Raw genomic sequence first — 19,744 nt, 5'->3', positions numbered from 1 at the left:
TGAATCTACAAACTAATGATAAAATTTGCCTGCCACAAATCTGGTTCAAATTGGTAGACTATCCTGAGGACTGTGGGTGAAATTAAATAATTTCTAAGGTCCTTTTTTGTACTCTCCTTTAAGTGTATGAGTAATAAACAGAAGGAAGTAGGTGGTAGAGAAAGAATAAAACAAAAAAGAAATAAAAGGATCAATGAAATAGAAGGGTCCTGAGTAACTGCCATCAGTAAATGTCAACCCATGAAAAATGTCGTTCCATTTAGAACTCACTAAAAATACAAACAATTGCTTATTGTTAACTTACGTAATAGTCACTTATATGTTTCAAGATGACTTAATTGCTTCTTCGGCTTCTCATTAAAAAATAAATACATGCTCATTGGAAAAAAGTCAAATAGTAATTCAGTAGTACATAAAAAGGGGAACTCTCTTCATTCATTGTCCCTCTCTCTTCCAAACCCTCCTTATACCCACATTCTTTGTCTTGCTTTCTCTCACTTCATAGGAATAACCCTGTTAATCCCTATTAATGTTCTATATCATAGTCAAGATGGTTAATTGTTTTAGTGTATGGTAAATTGAGGTTATAGCCACAGGCAGTACATTTTAAGAGAACCTCCCATTCCTCATGGGATCAAGCATCTTGACCTAAGAGGGAAAAAGAGAGCTTACAACAAGATGGGATGGGGCTAATTCATACTTAGTAAGTGACAACAACAAAGATGCCTGCATATATAGTCATGATAATGTGGAAATGATATCTTATCCACACATACCTGCATACATCTTACATAACCCATTACTCTTTGTCTATGTATATTCCCTTTCCATAGAGCTTTATTTTAACCATTTATATCGCTATAAAATTAAGGTAAAGGGTGGTGATCAGAATTCTAGACTGTCCATTCCCCCAGTGATAGCCAGTACTGAATACACAGTGTATGGGTTTAAATTGAAGGAACACAAAAAGACATCTTCATGTCTTTTAGACATGAAGCTTTTAGAGGAGTAACTCAGTGAGGCCTTGATCATTTATTCATCCATTCAGCAAATGGTTGTTGAATGCCTATAATGTGCTAGTCATTGTGGCAAGATACAGACAATAAACAAATAAAATCTATGTTCTAGGGCTGCTGTAACCAAACAAACTGGCTAGCTTAAAACAACAAAAGTTTATTTTCTCTCAGTTCTGGAGGTTAGAAGCCCAGAATGAAGGTCTTAACAGGGTTGGTTCTATCTAAGGACTTCTGAGGGAGAATCCATTCCATGGCCCTCTCCTAGCTTGTGGTGACAGCTGGCAATCCTTGGTGGTGTTCCTTGGCTTGTAGAGGCATCACTCCAGTCTCTGCCTCATCTTCAGTTGGAGTTCTGTGTGACTGTGTCCAAATTGACCTCTTCTTATATGGACATCAGTCATATTGGATTAGCTCCCGCCCCTTTATGAACTCATCTTAAATTGATTACATCTGCAAGGACCCTATTTCCAAATAAGGTCACATTCTGAGGCTCTGGAAAGAACTTGAATTTGGGGGGGAACACTGTTCAACTCATGACAGCACTATAGAGAAAACTTAAAACAGGATAGTGGGATGGTGAATGCTGGGGTTGTGATGGGCTTGTGATTTTATGTAGAGGATCAAGGAAGCCTTGTTGCTTGGTTATCATTTGAACAGAGAATTGAGGAAAGTGGAAGATAGAGCCTGGTGAATATCTCTGGGGAAAGCTTTGCAGACACGAGGGAGCATTGCCCAGGAGCATCAGGGAAACCAGTGTGGCTGGAGGAAAGAAGCGGCGGTGAGATCAGAGAGGTATCTGGGGCACATATCACATAGGGCCTCCTAGACCTTCTGCTTTTACTCTGAGTGAAATGGGAAACCACTAAAGAGTTCTAAGTAGAGGATGATCTGATTTAAAAGGCACTCTGGCTGCCGTGATGAGAATGGGCCAGGTTGAAGTAGGCAGATGAGTTAGAAGGCTACTGCAGTGATCCAAGTGAGAGAGGTAGTGATGGAGGTAGCGAGAAGGGGTCAGACTCTTGGTATATTTTGAAAGTAGACTTGGCAGGTTTTGCTGGCAGTTTGAAAATAGGATGTGAGAGAAGGAAACAAGTCAAGGGTGACTGTTAAGTTTTTGGGCCTGAGCAACTGGAAGGAATTGGCATTTACTGAGAAGGGAAAGACATACTAAGTTGGTTATATAGGTCTTGAGTTCAGGAAAAAGTCCTGGGTTATAAATATAAATCTGGGAGAAGTCATCATAAGATGGTCTATAAAGACATGAGAATGGGTGAGATCCTTAAGTGGCGGAGAGGTGTGGGATCTAGGGCACAGGTGGAAGGGGTAACTTAGATAGATGCATACACAGATAGTTCATCCAAGCCAATAGGAAGGATGCAAAGTATGGGTATAGAAGCAGGTGGGTTGACCAGTTTGAGGAAGAATTCATGGAAGAGGCTGGCATGACCTGAGCCATAAAAGGCTGGATAGGAAAGGGCCCAGAGAAAGGTATCCCAAGTGAGGCAACAGCCAAAGTGATGGGGTGTCCTAGTGCTATGAGTGCTAATAGGACTTTCTCCAGAAATAAGGGATTTTTGTTACTGCTGTTATTTTGTCTCTTGACTTTACTATTGATGAGCATTTCTGACCACTTTGTACCATTTCTAAGTTTCTTCTAATTTTCTAATCACTTTCTAATCCAGTTGTTTCATATCTGTCTTTTTCTTTCCATCCTAAAAAACACTACTCTAATTTAGGCTTTCATTATTTTACCATTGGACAGTTATAGCATCCTATATTAATTACCCTCAAAGTTCTTCTTGTTCAACTCATCCCGTATGTTGGTACAGATTTAGCTTCTTATAGCACCGATCTGATTATGGGTCAGCCCTTCTTAGTCACTCTCTGTTTCTTTGAAATTAGTCCCCCAGCCAAGACTTTCCACAACCTTGTCCCATCCCACCATTCTAGACCCATATTTCTACAGGTCCCCTCTGTACACCCTGTACTCAAACCAAACTGTACTCCTGCTAATACTCTTGGCTTTCCGGCTCTTCTGTATGTCTGCTCGTGATATTTCTTCCACAAAGAATGTCCGTTCTTTTTTCTCACCCCCAAATTTCCCCTAAAGAGATTCTTGAGGCTTAAGAGCCAGTGTATGCTGGGTTACTAATGCCCAGTAGTAGTTTTATTGTAATATGATTCACTATCAAAGATGCTGCTGCTGGTCTGCCATCAGTGGGACAAATAAAACCTCTATTTATTTTTATGCTTTCTGAGTACTGCCGGCTAGTAGTAATTTTTTTGTTTCCATCACTGTCTTTAATAATAACGATTTGAATTTTTGAATTACAACAGAACTAATCCTCAGGTTCTCTGGATTGATTTATAAGTCTTAGCCTCATCGAAGAAGAAGTAGAGAAAAGTAACATCTCTGTATTTTGAGCTCTAGAATATTATACAACTTTCTTCACAAAATCAGAAAAAGATTAAAAAAATGAAAGAAAAAAAGGGAGGGGTCCTTAAGGAAAGGTACAATATAAACACAGTATATCATTATTTACCAATTTTTAAGAAGATTTACTACATGGAATATGGTTTGAAAATCTCTGGTACTTGATATTTCCATTTAAGAATGAGTCAAATTCTTGAGGCCTTGTAAACCACTGTGCGCTGCCTCCCCTCCTCCATCATCCACAAAAGCACACTCAGCTAGTGGCCGCCTGCTTCTCCCCTTGCTGAGGAGTCTAGTCTGACTCATCACTCACTGCATCTCTTCAGCTGATACACGAATTTCAATTCCATTCAGTTACCAACTTGTAATTGGATCCCATTGCCAGATTGGTCTGTTCCAGAGCATCTTCTCTTGGCTGCACTGTTTCTATGGCTGCTTGGTTCCTTCTGCCAACTTCCTGTATTAGTTTGATGACGTCCACTCAGGGATGAAGCTAGACAGATACTGTAAAATTACTACAGCACTATTAGTACAGTATTACTACAGTACTACTGTCATCTTGCGTTCTGCCTCCCTCCTACCACTCATCTAGAATGGGATCAAGTCTAGACAGTTAAGTTCTGAATTCTTCTGTATCACTTTAGTATTTAGTAAATTATCATATTTTAGTGTGCTTCACCAAGTTTTAGAATTTGTTTTAGGACCTTAGAAAATTATGGAAAAAGAAAAAAAGAAAATTATGGAGGTGCTCTTTCTCTGCCCTCTCCACTCCCTACTCCCAACCTCAATGCGTACTGCCAAGCATATAGCATGTACATTACATAAATGAGCTAAAAAAATCACTTCCTCATTTGATGAAAAGAACTTCCTTTAGTTTCTTTCTTATGTTAGCATCATGTCCCAGTTTTGCACTACTCTAAGTGCACTCCTTTGTGGAAATGGAGGAATTAGTTAGACTAAAGAGTGGATGTTCTTTGTTCTTTAGTTAACTGCTATATGCCCTGTAAATATGAACTAATAACCTTCAGGTTTTATGGGACATGTTCAGTGGGTCTTTAATAGTTAAATTGAGTGTTTTTAGTAAAAAAATTAGAAGACCATAGAATGCCATGAAACCCACCCATTGGCCAGCAAACTTAAAAATTTCCAGCTGACTTGGGAACAGGTCTGGTCTTACACCCAAGTTATTTAAGATGAGAAATATTATTCATCCAGAATGAAAAAGACTTGTCATAATGTTCCCTACATAAACTTGTCTTGAAGCCATTGGGCTGAACCAGATGCCACTTCTTTAGTTTCTCATTAGCTTAAACTATCACCTTTTTTTCTAGAGTGAGCTAAGACCAAGAGACCTTCAAAATCTTTCTTCCTGTGGCTACACAGTAGGACTCCAAAAATAAAACAAGAGAGATCTCATAGTCTGCAGGATTGGAGTCTTAACAATAAAGGTTTTGCATTTACTCTGCTCCTGTGCCTGGGGCTTTAATTTAACACATCAATGAAAAGTTAGCATTTAAAAAGGGGGGGAAAACACCCAGCAGGACTTATTATTAGTGCAGTTTGTAAGAAATGACTGCATTTAATGAGAAAATCGCTAAGCATGGAAAAAATGGGCTGTGACTAAACTTATGGCGCTTAAACGTTGAGGTTTTAATTGAGTTTTTTAGTTATTGGTAAGAAAAATAATAATAATAATAAAAACAACCAGGGCTGTATCTGTACTGTTGAAGCGGTCGGCGCTTTATATACCTTCGTACAACTTCCTGTGCTACTGATCGTGCATAATATTACCGCTGTGGTATTCTCTGTCATATCTACTGACTTCTTCTGTTCTTAAAAGGCGGGCAGGCGACTTCTTCTGCCTGCTAGATGAGGAAGTCTGGGGCAAAGAATCTAGCACAACAGTTTCTGAAAGGGGGAAGGAAGGGTGGGGCAGAGGCAAAGTGCAGGACAGAGCTGTGTCTACTCCACCTGCTTAAAAATAAGACAACAATTGAATGTCACTTTCAGGTTCATAAAGCTTATACTTTTTCCCTAGTTCTCAGTTTCTTTTGTTGCCACCAGTGATTTATTTTTCCCCAGTAAGCAGATTTCATTAAAGACTGCAGAACTAAAAACGGGAGTAACACCCTACCAAGGAGCACAGACGTTCAGGACAAATTCTTGGGATCTTAGGTCCAAACTCTTTTGGAAGTGGAAGCAGAAAGGGTAGCAAAGAAATAAATCAGCGTAAAATGTCATGTAGAGGAAAAATATTTAGGATACCTTTTTTTTGTACTTACATTTTCAGAAGTGCATTTGCTCCTGAAAGGACATGAATACCATGGGAAGGGTTCAGTCACTTCTAGTTACTCAGGTTTATCAACATGGCCAACACAATTGTGTGGAACCTCTTGGCTGTGTTTCACCATAAACCTGAAGGAAAGGGAAGTGTATGTAGCTCACCCTTCCCCTGTGTGTACCAGGTCTAGGGGGAGGACTGGGGCAGGTCCAGCCCCTGCGGGTTGCATTTTCCAGCCTCCCACAGCTGCTAGCTTCCTACTGGGTTCAGGCAGTGTGAGAGATTGGTGGGAAGTAAGGAAGGAGGGAGAAGCCAGGATATTTCTCTTTTTCCTTTACCAAGTAGGGCAGCAGCTCCAAGTCCTCCATGGTTTTGGCTCCCATAGGACAGGCCCCTGAGCTTTAGTTATACCCCCTCTCATTTCTTTTCTGCTCTGTTCTTTTTTCCTCCACAGTGCCAGGGGTGCTAGGAGCTTCTTGCTGTTCCTAATCTCTGGGTTACAGCACCCAGTCTCAGTTGGCTTAATAGTTCTTTATCACCTGTGTAACAGTTGACTGCATTAAATTTCCTGGTTAAATATTTAGTGATTTCTGTTCTTCTGGTTGGACCCTGGCCAATAATACACAAAGCCTCTAACAACAATGGCCAATTTATATCCTGTAGTAAAGAGACACAAGGAAGCTTCTTTATGACAGATTTCTGTTTCTGTAACCTGTACTAAAATACAGACTTGTTTTCTTACCAGGCAGGTGTTTCCTGTTAAGTTTTTGCTTTAAAACAGTGATTGTAATTTACATGTGGATTTAATTGGTGGCAGACTGGACTACTTGCTTAGATTTTTATTTGCTGCTGATAGATGTTATTCCTTTTAATTCTCTTAATGACTGACCTGATCATATATTATTTGATTTAAATGCTTGATCTTTATTGTCACCTTATTTTGCTTTATAAAGATGCCATTGACTATGTAAACTGTTCGACATTTAAAAATGATTTAATTGCTGACATCTGCAAAATGTGCACCTCTTCAATAAGTAAAATTCTCATAAGGCATTGATTGAGATCATGAGAAGAATTAAACTGGGAAACATCCTGAATGATGCCTGGGCTCAGCAAAATCATTTGAGATGGTTTTCCAGTCCTTTATATATAATGTGTGACAGTTGAATGAACCTACGGCTCTTTTGGCTCTGTACAATGGAGGAAAAAAACCCACAATAAATGACTTCCTTTCACTTTGTTGGAAACAACTTTGCAGAGAACAGAGGGAGTAAGTAAATGTAAAGTCAGAGGCCAACAAGCACATGGCCCCAGATGTTTGTGACTGCAGCACGAAGGGAGATGACTCATTTTGTAGGACTTTGGAAGGTGTTGAATGTTTTCTCTAAAGACATTAAACAAGGAAACACTGCCATTTTCCTCTTACATAACACTTCTGAATCTTGATGACATTTCAATATAACATTAAAGTATTACTGTGTTGACTCATTTTATGTATCGACAATCTGTACTCCTGTCAGATGCTGGGTTAATATATAATGTCCCTATTATAAACCTCAAAATCCAGAACAGAAACTTTTGAAATCCAGAATAGGCATCTTGTTTTTGAAAACTTCTTGAGATAAATGGCAGCCTTTGCCTGACCTGGTATCCTAAGATGGATGGCCTTTCCAATGGCCATTTTTTTATTTTATCTGCTAATGAGTATTACTGAGCCTCTGGCTAATTCTGAAAAGCATTTTGGTGAATTATAATTAGGGCTGTGATTTACTGAGTATGAACACTGACAGGCCATTCCTTAGCCCTATAGTTGACGTAGAAGCAGAGAAAAGCGTCCTGATGATCGGCATTTCCTGTATGAGGAGTAGGGGGAAAGGGGGAGTCAAAGCAGATTATTTTTTCAGCCATTTCTGCGTTTTACTTTTATTAAAAATGGCAGGGAAATGCCACCAAAGTTTGGATGAGAGGTCCCTTATCCACATCCCATTCTGATATTCAGTATATTAAAGCATCATCCATCACATCTATTCACTGGTGTGAAATGATTCATTATAGTCAGTGAACCACAAAATAGTCTAGGTAGAGGGACAGAATTCAGAATTATGGGCCAGACGCACAGGCCATGTAACTGAGTATTCCTAGAAGGGCAAAATCTGGTTCTGTGTATTCATTGGATTTATTAGAAGTTTGGATATGTTTATCTAGTACCTGCATTCCTGAACCTTCTGGAGGAAAGAACAGAACAGTCTAACATGTAAATAAGAAAACTAAATCCAGATAGGCCTGCAAATACATAAGGACTTCATTCTTAAATGGAAACTTGGTATTGAGACTCCTACTTCTTTGTATCTTTTCTTTTCCATACTGTTATTGCACATGGATTATTGGCTTTACACTTGCTTTATTTTAGTTTCTTTTGAATATTTTTTTCTATAAGATGGCAACTGTGTGTGTGTGTGTATGTGTATGTGTATGTATTCCATCATATTTCAAGATAAAAATGGGTCTGGAAGCTGTGTTTTTTGCAAAGCAATTCAGCAGTCTCTTGTTTCATGGGTTTCTGGGTGTAAGGACACCCTAAGTTTCAGTCCTTAATCTTTTGTGCTCATTATACTCTTTTCCTTGCAGAATTTATATAATAATTATACATAATATTATTTATGTAATACTTTATAACACAGTAGACAATTCTCCTCTTCAAATAATTTCTTCTCTCAGTATCTGTGTTGCCTTACCCTCCTTTTTCCTGTCTCCTTGACCATTCCTTCTTGGCCTCCTTTGTCAGCTCCCTTTCCTCTGTACAACCTCTAAACGCTGCAGTTCCTAAAAGGCTTGTTCTTGAACCCTTATTTTCCTACACTTTCTCTATCCTGCCACAGGCCCCTTGCACACATTGTTCGTCCTCCTTGGAACTCCCTTTCCTCCCACCTCTCCTGTCTAATTCTTCCTCCTCCTTTTTCTTCTCTACTCCTGTGCATGGACTCCATGTGCTGGACCGTGCGCTTTTCTCCAGATACACCCTGTGCTTTCCCACCTCTCTTCTTTTTTTTTTTTAATTTATTTATTTTACTTACTTATTTTTGGCTGTGTTGAGTCTTCGTTGCTTCGTGCGGGCTTTCTCTAGTTACAGTGAGCGGGGGCTACTCTTCTTTGTGGTGCGCGGGCTTCTCACTGCGGTGGCTTCTCTTATTGCGGAGCCTAATCTCTAGGTGCACAGGCTTCAGTAGTTGTGGCGCACGGGCTTAGTTGCTCCGTGGCACGTGGGATCTTCCCGGACCAGAGCTCGAACCCGTGTCCCCTGCATTGGTAGGCGGATTCTCAACCACTGTGCCACCAGGGAAGCCCCCACCTCTCTTCTTTATACTTTTTGCTCACTCTGTTTTTTGCTGTCTGATAGCCAAATTCTGTTTTTCGTTGCCCAGCAAAAATGCCATGTTAATTCATGAAGCTTTCTTATAATCACCAAAGATTTTTTTAAATTCAGACTAGTTGATATATTTCCGTACCACAAATAGCCCTCTTCACATTTACCTCCTGTTACTCTTTTTGTGTATATGTATTATATCCTCTGTTAGACTGTAAACTTCCCAAGGGTAAGGATCTTATCTTCAACTTAATTGTATCTCCTATAGAATGTAGCATAGCATTTTATACGTAGCAGTTACACAGTAAATATGTACTAGGCTAAATTAAAATAATCACTAAATCAAGCAAAGAGAAATATTTACATTATAGCTTGCTGAGATTCCTTATTCACATTTCAAAAGAAATGAGAAACTTGGCATCTCCGGGATTACTGCCCTTGGCTTGTAAAGGCTCTTATTTGTGCACAGATATGAAACGCTGAGTGAACTTCATATCAGACTGTCTGAGAAGGCAGGCTGCTTGAGTGGTATAGGAAATATCAAACATTTCTGTTACTTCGCCTTTCCAGGCTAAAAAAAGGGAGATAGCTTCTATTGCTTTGAGCTTCTTGTTGATGGTTTTCTGCTCTGCTTACTAATCAGGGTTCTGTTATTTACCTTGTTTAAAAAGACCCATCCAAACATTCCTTCTCTCCTTTGAATTGTAGTTGGATATTAATTCACTGCTGCAGGATACATTGGTAAAGATTTCTGAAATTGCAGGGAAGTGTTTCTTTAATCCCTCAAGTTGGTTAAGTACTTTATTGTAATAGAGATCATAATCTCCTAGTTGGTAGAAAAGATGAAATGGTTAGTGGGGATATTTTCTCTTGCTGCAAAATTATTATATTAGGAAATACTTTGTCCAGTTTTTTAATCCTTTTCACATGCTGCAGGATCCTTAGGAAATAAGTTGATGGCACCTCATTTCATGTCTTTCATAAGGCATTGAACAATGCTCAGGTCACTGTGATTCAGTTAGTGGCCTTGAGCCTTTATAGGCAAGCCTTGAAAGTAGTTTTCATTAGTACTGCACACACACACATTCATAACTATGAGAATGCTTGGATGAGGCCACGACGATGGCAGACCTGCAGTCTTACAGTGTCTTGACCATTCAGCACAAATTGCTGAACAGCCAGCTAGCAAGCAGTTTCAGGGGACAAGTGAGAGTGAGCCTTTAGGCCATGACTGTGCACATCTCCTTGGTTTGTTCTTCCACACAGATCGTAAGTGTCCATTTTGATCTGCTCAGCAACTTAAGTTCCCTGATGACTTTATGCTTTTATTTTCCTCTGCTTTTTTTTTATGAAGAATGTTTGTTTTTTGGTTTATGAGGTAGTCTCAAGTTGCAACCCTCCTTGGAAACTATAACATTATTAACGCATTTCCTCTTCCTGTAGCATTTATGATGTTGCCTGCTGACCATTATTGTTAAGTATTCATGGCTTAGTAGAGTGCTGAGTAACTTAGAGACTATTCAGATTCAGCTAAGGGCAGAAGATATGTAGCAATGATTTTCCATTCTAAAAGGATTTTATGAAATTAAGATGAGAACTGGTCTTTTCTAATTTGACCTGTGATTGGAAGAAGATGGAGTGTCCCTGGCTCATTATTTTTCATTGTGTGACACTGTTTGACATTTATCCTGAGTGGAATTAGGGGAGGGAATAGAAGATCTATTTTCTATGACTGTATCAGGAAAGGCAGTTTTGAAATACCCAAATGACCCCTGACTTGTGGGGGGAAAATAAAAAGCAGCAACAGCTTAGTGATTGAAATTCCAAAAGGAACATTTAGCTATAATTCTAATCATTTTAGAAATTTTATTTCTTGTCAAATGTCAATAAGTATTATGCAGACTTTCTAAATGTAGACTTTTGAAGTCAGCGTTTTGCATCTCCTCTTTCCTTCCCATCCACCCCCTTACAAGAAAAATGGCTTTTGTGCATATGGACCATGAGGCTTTTGATCCATAACACATACTTACAAGCACACAAGAGCATACATTCTCTCTAACAAGCATCACTCAAACCAAGGAAAATAAATTTATTGTCTTATGTTCTAGCAAGTCACCAGTTAATAAATCACATTGAGCAGTTTTTGGATACTAACGAAACACTGTATTTTATGAAGAGCATGGACTGTATCAGAGTCTTCCGGGAAGAAGCCATTCAGGTAATGCTATCCTGTGTCCTCTTCCTAACCAGTTGGTCACCATCACAGGGGAGAGACACACAGCACCCCACAAATAAGCCTGGGCTTTGGAAATAATCATCCTTACTGTGAAGAGCAGCATATGCCAAGGAAGTAGAAATGACTAACTCATTTTGCTATTGGTGTCATTTCTGAGGAGGAATAAAGATGTGTGGGTGAGTGGGATCTTTTATCCCTGGGAGTTAGCTTTTTATTACACTCTATAGCCCTGGCTTTATGGTTTCTATTTAGGGAGCCAATGAAATTTCTTTTGTATTGTATTCTATTTGACTGACTATTTTAGGGAAATGGATGGAAAAAATATAGTTGTGTAATTATTGAGAAGGATTTGATGAAGACAGAAGTAGGGATCTGAATGCCAGGAAAAAAAGAACACTGAAAATTAATAACTCAGCACTCCTGTCCCACCTTTTGTGGGGTTTTCTGTTTGTTTTAGTAGGAATATTAGAAAACGCATCTAAAAATCTTCCAAATTATTTCTAGGCTTTTATACATAAACTCTAGACGAGAGTGAGCAAGTTGAAATTAGAAAGTATATTTTTAAGTAGGCACGGTTGTAGTGTACATTAGTTCTTATGTGGGTGCTTATTACATATTTGCTGAGTAAATGAACAAATTACTTCTTGAATTGTTTAGGTAGTTACAAAGAATGATAAGAAAATGAGAAAATTGTTCAAATTAGAATGGGATGAAAGATTCAGAAGTAGATAATCCAAATGCCCTACAGATAAAAACCCAAAATTTTGGCAAAGTAGAGTCAGTATAAGACTAAGGATGACTCAGTCAGGTGGAGAAAGATTTGCTTAGATGAAAAGGTAGTGAAAATGGTTTTTTAGCGCCCCCTACCCCATGCCCCCCGCCCCGCCCCCGCCCTGCAGGCTGGATGGAGTGTCTGATAACACTTCTGTGCACTGTTGCCACCACATGTCCTTTAGAGTACCAGGTCATTGGATTCCAAAAAAGAGAGAGAGAGAAGGAGATGGAGGAGGATCCAAAGAGACTTTAGAGACATGTCAATCAATCTTAATGACCTTTTTAAACTAAAAATGTAAAAAGAAAGAAAAAGGAAGTAAGTTGGGAAAATGTGACTGGTTATTTGCTCCTGTTATTAATTTTTGTGAATATTTTAATGTCTCTATATTTTAGATATTGCATACTGAAATATTTATAGATGAGCTAATGTGATTGAAATTTGCTTCAAAACAATCCAAGGGTTGTGGGAGAAGGTGAGGGTATAGATGAAACAAGATTGGCCGACTTAACAGTTATAGAAGCTGGATGGTGGGTACACAAGCATCCCACTAAATTACTCTGTCTTTGTTTGACTTTGTCTATATTAAAACTTAAAAAACAAAGTACGAGGCCACCAAAGAAACTGTGTGGCTATGGAAATTTCTGTGCCTTTAACAGATGGAAAGATTTCTGGCTCCCAGCAAATGAAGGTGAAATTTGAAATGCCAGTTTCCCATTTACCGAAGAAGAACATTTTGTACATTTTTAATAAATATGGTGGATTCTTGTATATGTACTGCTTTGGTCTGGGGATGAATTACGTTTCTGTATGAGCTCTGACCTGCCTCCTCCTCTACCTCCACATGCTACCACAGTTTTCAGAAGAGCAGCACTTTAACAGTTTCCTGAAAGCCCTTCGAGAGAAAGTGGAAGTTAAACAATTAAATCATTTCTGGGAAATTGTCATCCAGGGTAAGGTATCATTTGTCTTTTTATCCAAATACTTATGCTATTTTTTTCTAAGTATAAACTCTAAATATAAATTATATTGTGTGATGTGTTATGTGAGGACCTGATAACTTTCCATGTGGATTTTTGCACGTGGATTTGGGAAACGCTCAGGATTCAGTGAACTAAAAATTTTGCTTAATAAGCATAAATACAAAGTGATAAATAATAAGTAAACATATAAGTCCCATCTTAAGCTCGTTGTGCAGCGTGACCCTTTCAGAGATTACGCCTTTCTGTTTGATGAGTGAAGAAGCCGTGCAGGCAGACATTGCCCCCTTTCCCCGACTCTTAGACCTGTCAGCCCTGCTGGGTCCACAGCACTTCCACTGACCTCCCCCACACTTTCCCCTCCTCTGCCTTTCATTGCCGTGTTCTTTGGCTTCCCATATCAGCTGACCAGCATCTTCACGCACCAAAGCCATTCAGTTCCTCACTTACTCACAGTGACCAATGCAAATTCATCGTAGAAAGAGGGCAAACCTTTCAATTTTAGGCTTGATGTTTGATTTCCGTCATGTCCTTTGCCCATTTTCTTTAACCTGACTTGATTTTCTTTCAGAACCACAATGTAAGATATTACCTATTAAAAGTACATATTATGAAAACAATGATGTTGCAAAGTATGAAACTTTGTACTTGAAGTAGAGCCCCCCAAATTAGTTTCAACCTGTCTTTCTATGCAAATTCTGTATAAAAGGAGTTGCATTCCTATCTGTCCAGCTTCTAACGGGCAGCTTTTCATCACTCAGGCAACCATTTCTCTGACAGTTAATTTTTCAGCCCTTTAATTTCTACACTGGGGAGCAAAAGCTATTAGAATAGGTGGTGAGTGGGGCTTATTCAAATCTCTTTTGTGTCTCTGCTGCCGACCCAATAGATGAAAGAGATTGGTTTTGGTATTTATTGAATACCTCTAGCATATTGCTTGCTGAAAAGAAACTTGCAGGACACACACAAGATACATATTTTCTAAGAGCCTATAACCTATTGAGAGAATACACATGACCTGTGCCATTTCTAGGTGCAAATGGATGTTAAATGCATGTGCTTTTCTGAAAGCGTTTCATGCATCAGCCATTTGAGGCAGAAGAAAATCTTAGGAAGAAGAGAAAACTAAAGGGTAAATTTTCTATCCTTGATTTGCTCTCACTGAGCTAAACTCGATGTACTGTGCTAAATGATAGACAAGGCCATTTATTATAAGAGCATGTTTCCTCCTGACCTTAGCTCTCTTGCCATTCCATCAATAGCCAGTAACACTACTAGAAGTCAAAATGTCTGCAGATTCCCATATTTGGTACCTCATGGGTTTGGACCAAAGTATAGTTGTTCAATTTTCATTTATTTACTGAGCTCCTGCTATGTACTACATTGAGGGGAATATAAAGATGAATAAAGCATAGGCCCTTCCCTAGAGAAAAGTATAATCTGTTAGGAGGGATAAAATATGTATGAATAGTTATATAGGATACGATATGATGAGAGCCATTTCAAAGGGATAAACAAACTGATCTGAGAATTCTAAAGGGGAGAGTCAATCAAGAAAGACTGCACACAGCCGGTAGCATTTGCGATGTGCCCTTCATTTTATATAAGCAAAAACAGGAGAAAGGTAATGTAAGATGGGAGGAGCAATGTGAGTTGAGTGCCTTTAATAAAGCTTTATATTTCTTATAGAGAAGAGCACCTTTATAGTTCTAAAAATCTCCAGTGCAAAGATGGGAGGAGGTGTGGTGGAAAGGAAGGTGGGATTGGGATTGATTCTTTGTACTTGAATTTTACTCTGTGAATTACTTTCTAGATGGAATTACTCTGATCACCAAAGATGAAGCCTCTGGAAGCTCTGTTACTGCTGAGGAAGCCAAAAAGGTATTGAGGGGTAGCTCCCTGTCTTTAGATGAATTATTGCAGTGGATATTATTTTCTTGATGCCCATTCTTCCTTTTTTGTTTTTTAAATTTCATTCATTCATTCATTCATTTATTTATTTATTTATTTATTTATTTATTTATTTATTTATTTTTGGCTGTGTTGGGTCTTCGTTGCCACGTGCAGGCTTTCTCTAGTTGCAGAGCACGGGCTCTAGGTGTGTGGGCTTCAGTAGCTGTGGCTCGCGGGCTCTAGAGCGCAGGCTCAGTAGTTGTGGCGCACGGGCTTAGTTGCTCCACAGCATGTGGGATCTTCCCAGACCAGGGCTCAAACCCATGTCCCCTGCATTGGTAGGCAGATTCTTAACCACTGCGCCACCAGGGAAGTCCCGACGCCCATTCTTTCTTGAAGAAGTAAAATTCTAAGGGTAACTAGATTAGTGTTTCTAGAACTCAGTACCTCTAGAGTTCCCGGTCCGTAGTATACACCACGCTTAGCCTAGACCCTGGTTAAGGCTAGGAAATCTATCCAGCCCAGTGATTCCCACCCAGGCCACCCATTAGTCACCTGGGGAGCTTTTTAAAAAGAAAAATTACTGATGACAGGCACCTCTGTCTCTCCTCTGAGGTTCTGTTGGTCTGAGATGGGTTTTGGGCATGATTTTGAGTTTTTAAAGCCCCTCAGATGATTGTGATGTGCAACAAGGTAGAACAATAGTGGTATTCTAACATATAAGGCATATCTAGGTCTTTACAGTAGAACACCCCATGTATGCAGACCCCATGAACTTCATATTGACACAAATGGTCAATATGCTTGGTGTCTTCCTGCTTGATGTATGAGCATTGAATCTGATTTCAGTTATGAGTCAAAAACATATAGCTATTTAGCTCAGTAGTCTTTCATTGTACCTCAGATTTGTGATGAAAGTTTAATGAAATTAAATTGAGTAGCTCAAAAGTATATGGTTCGTAACATTCAGTGTCATTTATAGTCACTGGTTGACCCAGCCCTGCTAGTACCACACCTGGCAGCTGTCAGTTATGTGCTAAGCCTGTGCTGTTTGCTAGGCACTGTGCTCGATGATAAGACAGCACCCCGCCCTCTAGAAACTCAAACAGCCAGTTACAAGGTAGTAGAAGGAAATACTGGAGACTCAAAAATTAACTACCAAGCTAAGGGAGAGCTTGGTCTGGGACTGGTGGGCAGTAATCTAAGGAAATGGCAGAAACAAGGCTGGAGATGTTCATCTACGGCTAAATTCAGGCCAGATTTTAAATACCTTGAATTTTCAGCTCAATAAATGCACTTGGCAAAAACCATAATATTGTTTGGCAGAGAAGTTAGAGTATACAAGAATTTTTATTAAGCACTTTGCCTGGCAAAAGCACTTTGTTAAAGAACAGATATGGGCCCCACTTTCAGGAAGTAAGATCCCAGAATTTAAAAAACATCCTCCATGTTGTCGTCTTAGATAAGCTGCCCACGGCCCTGGATCCTGGGATAGGAAGAGCCTGGGCGAACAGAGGCCAAGCCCTCTGCACTGTTAACCACAGTCCCCACGAGAGTTACATCCAGTGAGGCATACATGGTAGATGAATATTTATGAAGTACGATTACGCAGAGGCCTTTTTTGCCTAATTTTAAACTTCATAATAAGCATCAGTTAATGAAGGTTTCCAGATACTTGAGGTGCTCAAGTAGGAGCAGCCCTTTTCAGAGGAAGGATGTAAGGAATTCTGCCTCCTCGCCACTACCAGGTTGGGATTAGAAGGCCACATGGACTGCCATATAAGAGTAAAAAACATCACTCGTCTTGCTAAGTGTCTTTTAGCCAGATGGGCTGATGTTAGGGCTTAGTTAAAGTGAAGCTATCCATCCTCATGCTTCAAGGGGAAATAATTGAATTTTTAAACCTATATAAGCTCAATAAAACAATCACGTTAAAAAGGATTTAAAAAAAAAAAAGCATACTCCAAGATGCTGATTATTGTCTCAGAAGGGGTTCTATGATGTCTGTACCCTCTTCTGCCACAGTCAGGACTGAGTACCTTGGGCTTCAGAGTTCCACTTAACTGGTTCTATTTCTATTTGTTATTTTATACAATGGCATGATAATCTTTCCCCGTTGAACTAGGATGCATTATTCAGGACTCTTCAGAGAGACAGAACCAATAGAATACGTGTGTGTGTGTGTGTGTGTGTGTGTGTGTGTGTGTATGGGGGTGGTGGGGACTGATTTATTTTAAGGAATTGGCTCACACAATTGTTGGGGCTGGCAAATCTGAAATTTGTAGAGCAGGCCAGCAAGTTGGAAATTCAGGCAGGATTTTTCTATTACAGTCCAGAGGCAGAATTCCTTCAACTGATTGGATGAGGCCTACCAACATTACCAAGGGTAACCTTCTTTACTTAAAGTCAGCTGATTGTAAATTTTAGTCGCATTTACAAAATACCTTCACAGAAACCTCTAGACTAGTGTTTGACACAGCAGCTGGTCACCATAGTGTAGCCAAGTTGACACATAAAATCACATAAGGTGAAAGCTTATCAATCAGTTTTTGCTAAACAGGTAAAATAAGTCAAGGCAAATAATTTTAGTCATTGCATTAAAAAAAAAAACCAAAACCTATCATCCAGGTGAGAGTTGAGTGCACATTACAGTTTTGGGAGGAAGAGGAAAGCACTGACCTAAAAAAGGTAGTCTTTCCTCCCAGCAGTACCTCTTAACCAAAAGTGTCACAGCTAAGTGATTCCAGAAAATTAGAAAAGAAAGAAATCTAGGAAGGGATAGTGTGCTGCTTGCAAATGTCTGGGGTTTAGTCTTTGTTGCAAATGCAGTATCATCTTTGGAATTTAAGGGCACAGAGCCTGCATCAGGAATTTTAATGTCTGGTAATAAAGCTGCAGAGAGGAGTTTCAGTTAAGACTAGATATGGGCTGGTGTCCTTACATGATTCTAATATCAACAGAACTGATTTCAGTTGGTTGCGGTTTAAGACAACTCTGAAAACATCACCATGTTTGAATAGGAAGAAAACATGGTAAACACAGCAGAGTGGAGCCCATTGTTGTGATTCACCCTCAGCACACACTCTGTCGTGTCTGACTTGCAGTTATGCTTTTGTGTCTGCTTCAGTATCACATGAACCCTTCATTCTTCTTTTCAGAATGAAAACTTAACCCTTTATATTAAAAATATATTTAAATGGCACCTGTTGATTTTTGGAGAGAAATGTGGACGGGAAAGTGTACATACAGATGATAATGGGGAGAATTAGTGAGATTCTGGCTCAAGGAAGTTGATTCCTTGTGGTTTTAATAGGAGAGACATGCTTCAGCTTTTTCTCTTAGGTAAGTTATGGAAGTGTAATCACTTTTTGCCATACACTAAAATATTCATTTACATTTTCTTCAAAGCAAGTGTTTTTATTTATTTATTTACATTTATTTGTTTATTTTTTGTTTTTTGTTTTTTTGGCTGCATTGGGTCTTCGTTGCTGCACACAGGCTTTCTCTAGTTGTGGCGAGCGGGGGCTACTCTTCATTGCGGTACGTGGGCTTCTCACTGCGGTGGCTTCTCGTTGCAGAGCACAGGCTCTAGGCGCGTGGGCTTCAGTAGTTGTGGCACGCGGGCTTAGTAGTTGTGGCTCACGGGCTCTAGAGCGCAGGCTCAGTAGTTGTGGCACACGGCTTAGTTGCCCCGCAGCATGTGTGATCTTCCCGGACCAGGACTCAAACCCATGTCCCCTGCCTTGGCAAGCGTATTCTTAACCACTGAGCCACCAGGGAAGTCCCAAAGCAAGTGTTAAGTTTGGCCACTTACCAAATAATCATTTAAGGAAACTTGGCTGTAATCAGAGATTGGAGAACAATCCTCATAGTCCATTAAAATTCTTTCAAGATATTTACCGTAATTTATTTAAAGTTAGCAACTGTCACATTATTGCTATTAAATGTTGATGATTTGAAAGGAAATAATTATTCAGGATGTCCATTTTAAATGAAAATTAAATCATAACTTTACACTTGTACCTCTTAAGGAGAGCTGTTTCCCTCCAGTGTATTCTAGAAATATGTGGATTTTATGATTCTTTGAGAAATATAGGTATGTCAGAGTTGCTGCAGAAATAGAAAGTTCTTTCATGACATAAGCTTAGACAATCACTTTTCTTTTCAATAACTGATACCTCTATTTCATTTCGAAGCCTAGACATAAATATTACCCCCTTTTTCATTCATGTTTATTGTCATTATAACCTGTGAATTCTTTCATTTAACTTTTTCTGTTTCTAGTTTTTATTGTTAGACATGCCATTTTATTGTTAGACATGCCATGTTTGATAAGGTCTTTTATATATTTTTTTGCTCCAGCTTTATTTTGTTTATTTATATTTATTGAGTTAACACTGGTTTGTAACATTATGTAAATTCCTGTGCACAACATTATATTTCGACTTCTGTATACACTACAGCATGCTCACCACCAGAAGTTTCGTTTCCATTCATCCCCATACAGTTGACCCCCTCTGCCCATTTCGCCCTCCCCTCATGCCTTCCCTTCTGGTAACCACCACTCTATTCTCTGTATCTGTGTGTTTGTTTTTGTTTAGTTCGGTTTGTTCATTTATTTTGTTTTGTTTTTGTTTTATATTCCACATGAGTGAAATCATACACTATTTGTCTTTCTCTCTCTGACTTATTTCTCTTAGCATAATACTCTCAAGGTCCATCATTCAAAAAGATATATACACTTCTTTGTTCACCACAGCATTATTTA

At 39.2% G+C, this 19,744-nt stretch overlaps 1 protein-coding gene across 1 annotated transcript in view; it reads left to right on the top strand.

Moving 5' to 3' along the window:
• The window catches only part of XRCC5 (X-ray repair cross complementing 5), a 103,763-nt gene that overhangs the window by 73,333 nt on the left and 10,686 nt on the right, over positions 1–19,744 (top strand). Inside the window, exons 17-19 of the mRNA XM_068544506.1 lie at positions 11,204–11,313; positions 12,960–13,056; positions 14,897–14,964. Of these exons, the coding sequence (XP_068400607.1) occupies positions 11,204–11,313; positions 12,960–13,056; positions 14,897–14,964 (275 nt within the window). The remainder of the gene's footprint in view (positions 1–11,203; positions 11,314–12,959; positions 13,057–14,896; positions 14,965–19,744) is intronic.

Source organism: Eschrichtius robustus, chromosome 5 (genome assembly GCF_028021215.1).
Source record: "Eschrichtius robustus isolate mEscRob2 chromosome 5, mEscRob2.pri, whole genome shotgun sequence".
In the NCBI taxonomy this organism is placed as follows: domain Eukaryota; kingdom Metazoa; phylum Chordata; class Mammalia; order Artiodactyla; family Eschrichtiidae; genus Eschrichtius; species Eschrichtius robustus.
The sequence above is the reverse complement of the archived record's forward strand: the minus strand, read 5'-3'. Positions and strand labels throughout refer to the sequence as shown.